Source organism: Schistosoma mansoni, chromosome 1 (assembly GCF_000237925.1).
Source record: "Schistosoma mansoni strain Puerto Rico chromosome 1, complete genome".
NCBI lineage: Eukaryota > Metazoa > Platyhelminthes > Trematoda > Strigeidida > Schistosomatidae > Schistosoma > Schistosoma mansoni.
The window spans coordinates 27,966,374-27,978,490 of record NC_031495.1 but is presented as its reverse complement, the minus strand read 5'-3'; the positions used below and the strand labels follow the sequence as shown (position 1 = coordinate 27,978,490).

General features: G+C 30.8%; 1 protein-coding gene across 1 annotated transcript in view; it reads right to left on the bottom strand.

Annotated features, from left to right (window-relative positions):
• Smp_172370 (hypothetical protein) overlaps positions 1-11,057 on the bottom strand; it is a gene marked incomplete at both ends in the record, with an annotated part of 32,272 nt that extends 21,215 nt beyond the window's left edge. The window contains 6 exons of the mRNA XM_018793922.1: positions 430-594; positions 1,703-1,855; positions 3,411-3,498; positions 6,914-7,022; positions 9,630-9,783; positions 10,992-11,057. Of these exons, the coding sequence (XP_018648386.1) occupies positions 430-594; positions 1,703-1,855; positions 3,411-3,498; positions 6,914-7,022; positions 9,630-9,783; positions 10,992-11,057 (735 nt within the window). The remainder of the gene's footprint in view (positions 1-429; positions 595-1,702; positions 1,856-3,410; positions 3,499-6,913; positions 7,023-9,629; positions 9,784-10,991) is intronic.
• Positions 11,058-12,117: the final 1,060 nt, after the last annotated feature.

Sequence of the window (12,117 nt, the reverse complement as noted above, 5' to 3'; positions counted from 1 at the left end):
TCACGTTCCAGAGCGAACATCAACTCTGAGAAGCAGGTACATCCACCGGACGAATCCCAAATAGGACGAAACGCGCATCCTGGATTCCACTGCTAGCCAACATCCATCTCTGCTAATAAGGCTTCTGAATTCAGGCAATATCGGAGCAATACGCACAGTATGCACATATGCCAATAAGAGACTGATCAATTTCAGTCCTAAACATAAATGAGTAGATCCAAGTAAACAATATCAAGTGGATTTATAATTGCTATGATATTTAAATATTTTTTAATGAGAAACCACATGGAAAATGATTATGTTTAAAATATTTACTAATAATTTTGAAATCTTCCAGAAAGTGATGTAAAAAAACACAAAACAGCTGATTCGAACTGACGTTCTATAAACAATAAACAGAGAGATAGGAATCATTGATTTTTAACTAACCTTCATTAGTTGTGGTAATACCAAATTGTGATAATAAGCTTTCATGGCATTTGTCATATGTAGTTGAAGTACATAGGAATTATGCGCATTGAGCAAATCTTTTATAGCTTTAGTTTTTAGTAATTCACGGTGAATTCTATACATCTCTGCATAATTACTTTGTAACTAGAATCAACCAAAATGAAACGCAATTTATTTCATCTAACAAGAGTAATTGACGTAAGTTAAAATTTATAGATTAACATTTCACAAGCACAGATTTGTGTACTTGCCACTGACTGACAATGTTCATTTGAAGATTGATGATACGGTCAGGGCACGAAAACTTAAGTCAGCAAAGATCGGTTTGATCTGATGATATCATGGTTTAAAGGCGACTATTAAGCCACCACTCCACTAAGTGGTTGGCTTTTACTAACATCATTTTGTAGACAGATTTTTTTGGCTAAACATTGGTGAACTTTTTCATTAAAATTTGAGAATCGATAGCAGTTTTTAACCATGGTCTAATGCGACTATGAATCTAGAGACTAAAAATCCTAAAAGACACTCAACCAGATTTCAGATGACCATGGTTACACGTCAGTTAGAATTCGAAAAGCACTCTTTAGATGGCATTTTCAAAAGTAATTAATGTTTATTCCATTATAATGTTTCCTGCAGTCGAATTGTAAGTGATATTCCTTTGTAAACAACGATTTCAGAACAACTAACTAATTACTAGAGAAAAAATGCTTGATGTTCACTTTCGCCGGATTATATTGACCGTGTTGTGTGCAAAAGCGACTGGGTTGAAAATCTGTTAAACTTATTCGCACTGTTACATTAACAAAATAGGTCGTCATGTAACATACAGTTAACATTTATACCGACTTGTTCAGGTTAAAATAATGATAATTATTAACTTCAAAACGCTTTACATCTGCTCCATAAGAAATGGACTTCATTTAAAGTGTGAATTTAACTAGACATGATCTAATCTTGTTGCATTAGAATTAGATATGTGACCTCCATCCTATCTGACATAGTATACCCAAACATTATCATCTTTTTCGGTATCATATTCGTATCTCAGGTGTATAGTAAATTGAAAACAGACTAAAAATTTTGATTTCCTGATATATGGTCTTTTTCACATATTAATTATCACTCTTAGTGATATCAATGATAAAGAGTTTGATTCACATGGGATTCCTGTTTATTGTCAACATTTTATCAGTATTGTTTACAAGGTCTATTTATTTATTTATTTATAAATAAATTTAGAGCTCACCTCAATAACCTTTTCACCACATTCTTTAAGAGTGTAGTCTGTTGATGCACGAAAGTCTTTCAAACGAGAAATTTGTTGTCTTCTATGTTTCACAATACTCTGTAATGGAGTCACAACTTTTGCTTTAGTCTCATGAATTACATTTTCATGGAGCTGAAATAACAAAATATTAAGTTATAAGATTTGGCTTAAAACTTTATAAATAACTTAAATTTCTAAATAATCAATAATAGGGTCAATTTGAATTTTGACCTCATCATTTCCTTTTTTACTTGGCATACTGTTCATTCAGTAAAAATTAAATGGCTATATTGTTTTACGCTAACTAGTAAACAAATGAAAATATCAAATATTATATTGAAATTGTATATCCGGCCAAGATAATCTAACAAAAACAATGGATTGATAAAGTGCATCTCTCAAGTGAGAGGAATCTACGAGGTCCTAGTAAGAATTTGTATTTGGTAGGGTTTGTTCTGTAATGCCAATTGAACACTTACTTACTTACTTACACCTGTTACTCCCAATGGAGCATAGGCCGCCGACCAACCAATTGAACAGCTACTCATAAATGTTCTGTCACTCAGTAATTTTTTTAAAGAATAAATGTTTGATGAATCAATTTCATCGTGAATTATACTACCCTTGAAACCCTTCCTAAAACAAGTTGATGTGTGGAAGGTAGGCTGCTGGTAGTGTAGTGAGCAAAAACACTGGTTGGGGACAATCGAATGTATTTAAGCAAAGATTACAGACTATCTCAATAAATTCTGATTACCAAACAATGAACAGTCAATTTGCAAATTAACAACCAATTGTTTCAATCTTCACTGTTTCTTCTCTTATTCCATTGCTCATGCATTTTCCAGACGTTTGCGTTTCATTTCAGTTCTTTCCTCGTCGGTCTTCTGCCAAAATACATTCTATGTCTGACCCACACCATATACTACTTATATGGATATAAGTAGACCACACTACAGTAGTTTCCTTGAAGTTATGAGTACAACCAAGAATTAATAAACAGTAATATTTACTTGATCCAAAATTCTCCAACAAGTTTGGAGTATTGAAATTCAGAAATGTTGTAATAACCGTTATTTCTAATTAGTTCTAAACATATGATTTAGAAATAAACTAGTATTATGATTTCTTATTATCTTCAGAGTAATCACAATACAATCCATTGACAGCTAGTGGAAGAATTATTAGGAATCTTTACAAAACATTGCCGTCAGATTATATCCCCGTGTTCACTGATGTTAGGATTTGATATGGATTTTATTAACTTATGAATAAGAAATGTAACCAATGGAAGCGATTAAGTCATGAGCGTTTCAACAACTCATTTAGAGCATTGAATGACACAAACAATATTGTGAGAGGACTGAACTTAAAAATGTCAACGACTATATTTATATATATGCTTAAGATCTGAAACTCCTCTAGCCACTACCTCGACTGACTTATATACCCGAGAGCTCATCATGTATGAAAGACGTAAACCCTCAAAAACGCTCAGATATTTAGGATAAATGATGATTACATTGTATTTTGATTCAACATACCTATCCCGATTGAATAATAAACAAAACGTCGGTACACAAAGTGTTCACATCTTCATAATTTTAGTGTTCAATCCTGTCCACCTAATAATTCACTGACTAATAACTCCCTTAAAAATGTAAATTTTTATGAAACTTAAACTTACCTCAGCTTCACTTTGAAACTTCTCAATAAATACATGACAAAAATTGTGAAGAATTTCATTGTTATTATTAGTGTCACTGTCATTCTTGCTGATTCAAATAAAAATAAAAAGCAGAAAATAAATAAACCTTTGAGTATAGTAAATTTGGCATTGATATCAGTTACCCTATAGGTTATCCAAGTTCTAAAACACAGTTAATTTCAATATAACAGAGCATCAGTGCAAATAATCCATGAATTCAACTATCAAAAGTATTACAATCTCCACAAATCTCATTCTGATCAAAATGTTTTTTTTGTTGTACAAAGAGTATTGAACTTGATGGGATTGTCATCTACCAATAATTTAGCTTTACACGTTACATGAAGATTCGATAACATAACATTACTTCTTTATTTGTATGTCAGTTACACTTTTTAACACAGAAAACATGTGTTTATAACATTATTTTTTTATGAAATAATAGAAAGCATACTCCTAACCATCAGAAAGCATGTTTAGCAATGAATGCAACAAAACATTTGAACAATCCATCATCATAAGGTACATTTCGTTAATATCGCCCAGTTTTTTTCATTTTCCTTTAGTATAACTTGAAATCCACTTACAAGTTAATCATTACATCATTTCATTACACTTTGAACATAAAGAAAAATGAAGCTATCAGCTTCCACAATACAAAGATATGTAATCTAGGTTTCCAAACTTGAACTAAACAGTTAGGAATCAAATACTTTTGTCACGGAGTAATTGATTTTATTATAAATGGGTTCGTTATCATGTTAGACGTTGCTTTTTAGATGTGATAATCACGTTTATATGACAAATACTTTTGTAAACTCTTCCATGTAATAAATGATCACTCAATAAGACAAAAAACCACAAGTCGTCTTATAAATCACTATTTTTAAGTAAACTTTTATATTTTCAAACTACTTTAAAAATCTACATTATGATTAATTGAGTAGTTTTGATTGTTTTAACTATCATACTTCAACGAGAGTGAATGTCGATGAATAAAAAACGATTTAAACTGTTTTTTGTGAATATTTTTTAATTAATTGTTCGAATCCTTTCCTACAATTTCAGGATGACAATGATAAGTGTCATGATTTACACTCCTTTAAAAACAAAGAAGTTCTAATGTCCTCTAATTATATAAAATTGTCTGTGGATATTCTACAGGGTAAATGTATTTTGTCTCTTAACTAAGAAATTGATAATAATTAAGCCAGCTTAATCGTGTGAGCTTCAAAGTAAAACGTTTGAAGAAGTAACAGAATATAAAAAATCAGATCTGCTGAAATATTCTTGTCTAATTCATATGTCTATACGGTAATCCACTCAATGACATACAAAATCAGGAGACATCAATCTGCTGAAGAAATATGATGTATCTGTGTAGTTAACATTTGGGATGATCTGTTCACGTATTTACTTGTCGATGCATGTTATAAGGGAACGGTAATTAAACAGAAGCTGGTGACTAGATCAATTAAGGAAAGAAACAAATAACACTAATCCTGAAAATAAAAACACATCATGGATTGCCAGACTAGATTCATGGTGTGAATGATTTTTTTAAACATATGTAGAATTCCTTAATTTCTAGAAATTCAAGTAAACTCACCATCATAATCCTTAATCGTTTACTAACATCACATATGGTGCAACAACCTGTGAATTTTTCTGTACTCACTTTCTTTATATTATATATTTAATTACCACCCTTTCATTTTCACACAAAACTTCTAAGAATGTCAGTGTGTGAATCATATTATTCAAAATATGTATTAGGCGAATGTATCAAACTCTTCAGGTTATCTCAGTCTTTTTAATACGCTATCTATGTTTACAAAAGAGACGAATTGAGTCAATTATTTTTTTTGAAATATAATATATCAATTTATAAGAACATTGGCAACAACAATCCGAATAAGTAAACACTAACGAAATACAACCCCAAAAATATTCTATAATTGAATAGTTAGTTGATATTATATTATCTCATTTTTATGTTTACCAAAACATTAAACTATCCACAGCATTCAATTTACATGAATTGACAATAAAAATAAACACTAAAACGTTTTTTTACTTTCTATTGTAAAGTTAACTTTTGGTCTAGAAGTTCAGTTAAAAGAAGGATATATAATCTAATAAATCATTATGTTCAAATTTATGTATACCAGACAAATAAGGTAAACAAGTCAAATAGTTTAATTGAATAAATTGCTCATATTCTTTAGCATAAATTCCGCTAATTTATATTTGCTTCTCAATAACAAAGTCCGGAAACGAATTGCTGAACTTTTCTTGTAGTTAATAATGACTTTTAGTGTAATTAAGCTTGTTCAATTGATAGAGCAAGATTCTTTTTCTCTAAAGTTTATTGGTCACTCAAAAGAGCTAATCTACCTAAAATTTAGTTTAAATAAAAACAACTCAACTTTAGATATAACTATCTACTTCAATTCACTTGGTATTGTTTGCTTGAATATTCTCATTGATGTTTAGGACTGAAATTGATCAGTCTCTTATTGACATATGTGCATACTGTGCGTATTGCCTCGATATTGCTTGAAGTCACAAGCTTTATAAGCAGAGATGGATGTTGGCTAGCAGTGGAATCCAGGATGCGCGTTTCGTCCTATTTGGGATTCGTCCGGTGGATGTGCCTGCATCTCAGAGTTGATGTTCACTCTGGAACCCGAACCCAGTACCTTTCTCTTCAAATGCCATAGCGTTATCCATTCAGCTAAAACAATATTATGGTGAATCACCTTTTTACAAACAAATAAAGACTAATTTTGAAAAAGGCTTTATTTTGCAAGATCTAGGGTTAATTATTCTCATACTCTTCAGAATACCTTTTATTCGTGACGAACACTTGTCCTGTCTCAGTTTCCGTTTTGCTTGAAACACTCATGTAGATCCTTGAAATTGAATGTCTTCAGATGATTTGTTGTCTTCCAAATTTTCTTGAATCCAATTCTTTGACAATTACTCGAGGAATCCGCCATGAGAAAGCACTTGAAACTGAACGTATTATATATTTTATCACAGGAGGTTGATTGTCAACTCGACCTTGAATCAACCATAAAGTCTTCAAGGCTCTCAGTGAAATGGATAGTCCACTTTAAAAAGCTGTTAACTTTGATGTGTTATCTCTGTAAATAAATCTAAGCTTTTCGTGAACATCCTGATGTTTTCCTCCAAGCTACACAAATAGCTTTAATAAATCCTTTGGCTTATTTATTGAACGTAGTGCAGTACTAAAAAATGACAGTTTATCCCCATCAAGAAGTTATTTCAAACATTTGTGGTCATTTCAATCAAAATCATCAGCAATCTTTGAATACCTCACATTTTGTAACGCAATTTTTCAATTTTCAAAATTCATAAAAAATATTACCTTAAGAATTAAAGGAAAATTGATTTACTATGACTAACATTTTTAGATACAGACAATGGAAATTACGTTTATTAAACAAGTAACTTACTTTACACTTTCAACTTTTTCTATACTTTCTTTAAATGATTGACATACATTTTTTAAAGCCATGGAATATGATTGCCTGGCATCAGTCATTTGTTCAATAACTGAAACAACTAAGTAATGAATAGTAAATAAACAAATAAAAATGTGATAATTCATTAAGATTATTGATAATTGAAGAAACGCTTGAACTGATTTTTCCATCCAGTACATCGAAATCAAGGTTCTTCATTACAACAAATATTTGAATACTCCAATTTATTAAGAAAGAAGCATTAAAAATGAATATTTTTATGGCATATCATTTAGAATATACATCGATAAACAATCACTAAGTAGTTACTGATGTCAATTGTATTTAGTATTTAGTGTTAATTGTCAGTTGTCTACGCAAAACATTCAACATCCATTGGCCGGATACTATTAGCAACAGCGTTTTATGGGAGAGGACAAACGAGCTTCCAGCTGAAGAGGAAATTAGGAAAAGACGTTGGAAGTGGATAGGACATACATTAAGGAAATCACCAATGTGCATCACGACTCAATCCCTAACTTGGAATCCGGAAGGGAAGCGGAAAAGAGGAAGGCCAAAGAACACATTACGCCGGGAAATAGAAGCAGATATGAAAAGGATGAATAGCAACTGGAAAGAACTGGAAAGGAAGGCTCAGGACAGAGTTGGATGGAGAATGTTGGTGAGCGGCCTATGCTTCTCGACGAGGGGTAACAGGCGTAAGTAAGTAAGTTAATTGTCAGTTTTGACAAACTTTTAGAAAGTTGGCCTATACACTTTTTTCACAGTGAAAGAATGTTCAAAGATAAGTTATTAAATAATGAAGTTCAGGAGAAATCTTCTTGAAATGGCTATTAGAAATGAAATGTGTTCGACATACTAGATAGACTGAACTCGATCAAAATGTTTTGACATTCACATATTCAATTTGGATTATCTTTGGTTCTAATTCACCTACGAATCTCAAAACTGAGGTAAAATGTTAGGGATATATAAAGAAATTCTTTACATCCTACAGATTTCAAGTATTTTAAATTATTTATTCTTATAACTTACGAATTTCATGTAAGCACTCGGAACGTTTAATCTCCTCAAGTCAAAGATTAGTTGATCTGTCGTTAAATCGACATTATTTGACCATCGGTCATTTTATACTCAATTTTCACGTCTATATATTACTCAAGTTGTGAATACATTGACAATGATATTTCTGACAGTAATATGGAATTCAACAAGTATGCTTACCTCGAAAAATCGGATAATAATAATAATAAATACTAATAAATATCCATTACTAAACTTTTAACTAAAATAATCAAAGTCGGTTCTCAAAAATGATGAATCATCATATGTAACCACGTCATATTAACTAAGATCATGAGTAGCTGTTTCCGAATGCAAACATAAAATTCTGTAAGCGTTTTATGCAATTGCGTTCTAAGAAACATAAAACTCTTCTATCACATTTTCAGCTCAAGTTTTGGTTATATCTATAGTGGCACAGCAAACTGTATTTGAGTACCAATATGATATGACAAGTAAGTGAGAAAAAATGCCTGAAATACATTGAGATGTAATACTTATGTCACAGTTTCTATGTGTCTCTCAATTGCTAAAAGTACAGACAATAATTTTCAATAATAATAGTATTGATAGTGTAAAATGTCTAGTTTTAGCCACATTCTGTCATAAAGTGTTGCCTTTATCCGGAAAAAGTCTCTATTCTCAATAATTTGAGATCATGAGTCAAGTGACGCTACACCACCACGGAAAACCTGGGAGCAGTGGAGCTTAACCAGGTCTGTTGTGAGACATCAACTCACTGAAGACAATGGTGAATGGTTGCTCAATTTTGTGGATTGGTTGAAGTTAGACATTAACACCGTCGGATGCCGGCCGGCTCAGTGGTCAATCAGTTAAGTGCTCTGGCGCGAGGCGAGGTCGTGGATGCGCACTGCTGATGAGTCCCACAATAGAAGGAAACGGCCGTTCAGTGCTTCCACGTTTTCGATGGTGATCTAGCCTCAATTGACTCATGATTTCAACAATATAAAATTACTAAAATCTCCAAAAAAAACCTTCTGATATTCTCAATAAATTGAATAAAACACCTATGCAATTTGCTAATAAATGCTTTACTCATAAGTAATACCTGACATGAATTTTTGTATCCCAAACTAATTAGATTTATAAAATTTATACTGAAAAAAACAAGAATTTATGAATCTTGAAAAACCACTTTAAGAATTTTGATATTAATAATGCAAATGTGACTTGCTATTATAATAGAGCGATTCAGTAATTAATTTGAAATAATTAATTATTGATATATTAATTTTTTCATGGAGACAAGATCAAACGCTTTTTAATTACTTGTTAAAATCTACTGAATTTTAGCTTTTTAGTTAAACAATATATATTGCGTAGAACAATATTAATCATGTCTTAAAATTAAAGAGAACATTAAAAATATGGATAATTTAGTCATTTCTTTGATTTATATCTAGTGAAGTTTTTTTCTGGTTATCATAATTATAAACCATTACTATAACGTTAATTATTGGTTATAAACTCTTCTAATTTTGTTTCATCCCAAAGAATGTTTGTTACATGAAATCTAATGAAAAAAGTTCCAACAGACTATAATCATAATAAATTAATTAGTGATATGTATCAATTCATCTTACTATGATCATAAACAACCTACATTTTTCAATAAGATCCAACTGATGTGTTATTGAATCGATCATTAAAGGATAATAATTTTTGTGTGATAAAAATTGAAATCCAGTAGTGTTTATAGATTGCCTGTTATCTTGAGACTTGTACGTGGTAACTGCAGTTGATTGAGAACGTTTATGCTGGTAAACAAAGTCAATAAACATACACGTTGTTAAAATGCTTGAACACTATATATATATATATATATATATATATATATATATATATATCAATTTAATTTGCATACAAGATTCATGAAACATAGTTCACATAGTTATCCGGATTAACTTATTATAATCAATAATATAACCTTTGATTTCTAATAACTCCAAATAACCTTCATCTTGTGAATTTACCATAAGGTAAATACAATAAATTTATCGAATAATACATGACATTATATCACAGTAAAAGAGATTCTATCATCTCTATTATTTATCACATTCTATGATTGGAGATCTAGTTTTTTTAATAATCTATTCTATCTATAGCTTTCTAGGACCGAAACGTACTTTAAATATAAAGTGTGATTCCTATATAAACTCTTGGTAATTATTAAGATAACAGTTTATTTTTCTGGCATTTTATATTAGATAATGAGCTTAAGATTAGCCTAATTAACGGTTTCATAACTAAATTTGATTATCAAATTCAATCAGTGAGTATATGATATTTCTATACCCTAGATATTTGAATATAACTTTATTATTATGTTTAGATTTTTAATCACAAAAGATCTGTAAAAATGGATGGGCTACAGAGAACAAAGTAAATTATATGCGTTTTACACTACATTCAGTTAAAGAAACAAAACAAAGCAAGAGACACTCTAATTCAAATTTAATTTTCTGATTTCTCGTTTATTTAACACAGATAGCATCATAACTGAGGGTGAATCGCGCTATTTAGAGGTATATGCTTGGTCTCTAGAAGTAGTGAAAATACGGTTACTGAATAATAACTACTCGGAAAGAACGGATATCGTTGATTGATTCGTACGATACAATATCAATTTGTGTACAATCTACCTGAATCTGTTCATAAAATCATATCAGTTCACAGCTATATAATTCCAACCAAGAAGCATACTATTTAAACCTTTCTCATGCAAAAAAGGCATGTTTGTTTATATTTATTTGTAAAAGAAATCTATCTCAACTAATATTTTCGACTAAACCGTTGAAACAACCAAACTGTAAATTGTTTGAATGGTAAATGAAGTTAAAATAATGACCTAATAGTTTATTATATCTTAATCTTCATATCAGAAATATATAGAGAGATAAAAAACAGATTATTACAACTAATAATCCAATTCAAGAATAACAAATATTCTCATCAAACCTACCAATATATCAAAAAATGAAATAATACTTTTCCGTCCAACATTAATACTAAGTCGTTGCAAATTCATTGGTGTAAGATGTTTAGTATCGTAAACTATTGAGTTGAATCTATTAGTTCTTTGGTAATCGTTCATTTAATGTAAAGAAACTATGGAATTTTCTCAATTGCTCTTTTATTTGAATAACGATATTTGACATTTGTTAATACTCGTAGATCAGATCCAAAACATTTCCCTGTCAATGCATTGATGAATTCATTGAAACCAATCACTAAAAATGTAATATTTCTGTTTATTAATCGTAAATGAGGAAAATGGAATAGTGTAATTCCACTTAAGTAAAATGTATGAGATGTTATAATGTTTTATAGTAATACACATAAATCGCTACTAAATGGTCTTCTGACTGGGAATCAAACACATGTTCTTTAAATAGTCTCTGTAGTAGATAGAATTATTAATGTTTCAAAATGTATAATTTTTTATGCTATGCCATCACATATCCAAGATGTCCACTGGAAAATAAAAATAAATAAATACCTTAAAGTGGACTAAATTGTTATGTTCAGCAAATTAATGACGCTTATCAGAAGGGGTTTTTTGTGAAGATTTTAGTAATTTTATATAGTTAAGATCATGAGTCAATTGAAGCTAGACCACCATGGAAAACCTGGCTCAGTGGTCTATCGATTAAGTGCTTGCGCGCGAGACTGATAGGCCCTGGATTCGAATCTCGCGAGGCAGGATCGCGGATGCGCACTGCTGAGGAGTCCCATAACGGGACGAAACGGCCGTCCAGTGCTTCCAGGTTTTCCATGGTGGTCTAGCTTCAATTTACTCATGATCTCAACTATATAAAATTAATGATGTTTCAATTTTCAAGAATGGTATAATGTAGACACGATGACCAAATATATTTGTCTACCCGCTTACTGTATTTATTAAAACTATCGAATTTACTTATGAAACGATTAAAATGAAACATAAAATCATGAGTGAGAGTCTAATGTTCAAATAGTTCATATACATTCAACATAAACACACTAAATGGATGTTTCATCTTCGTTAGGTACTTGTCAGCAGCGTACTCAAGAAAAGTCTTGTTTTACTCATGAATAAGACTTCATCG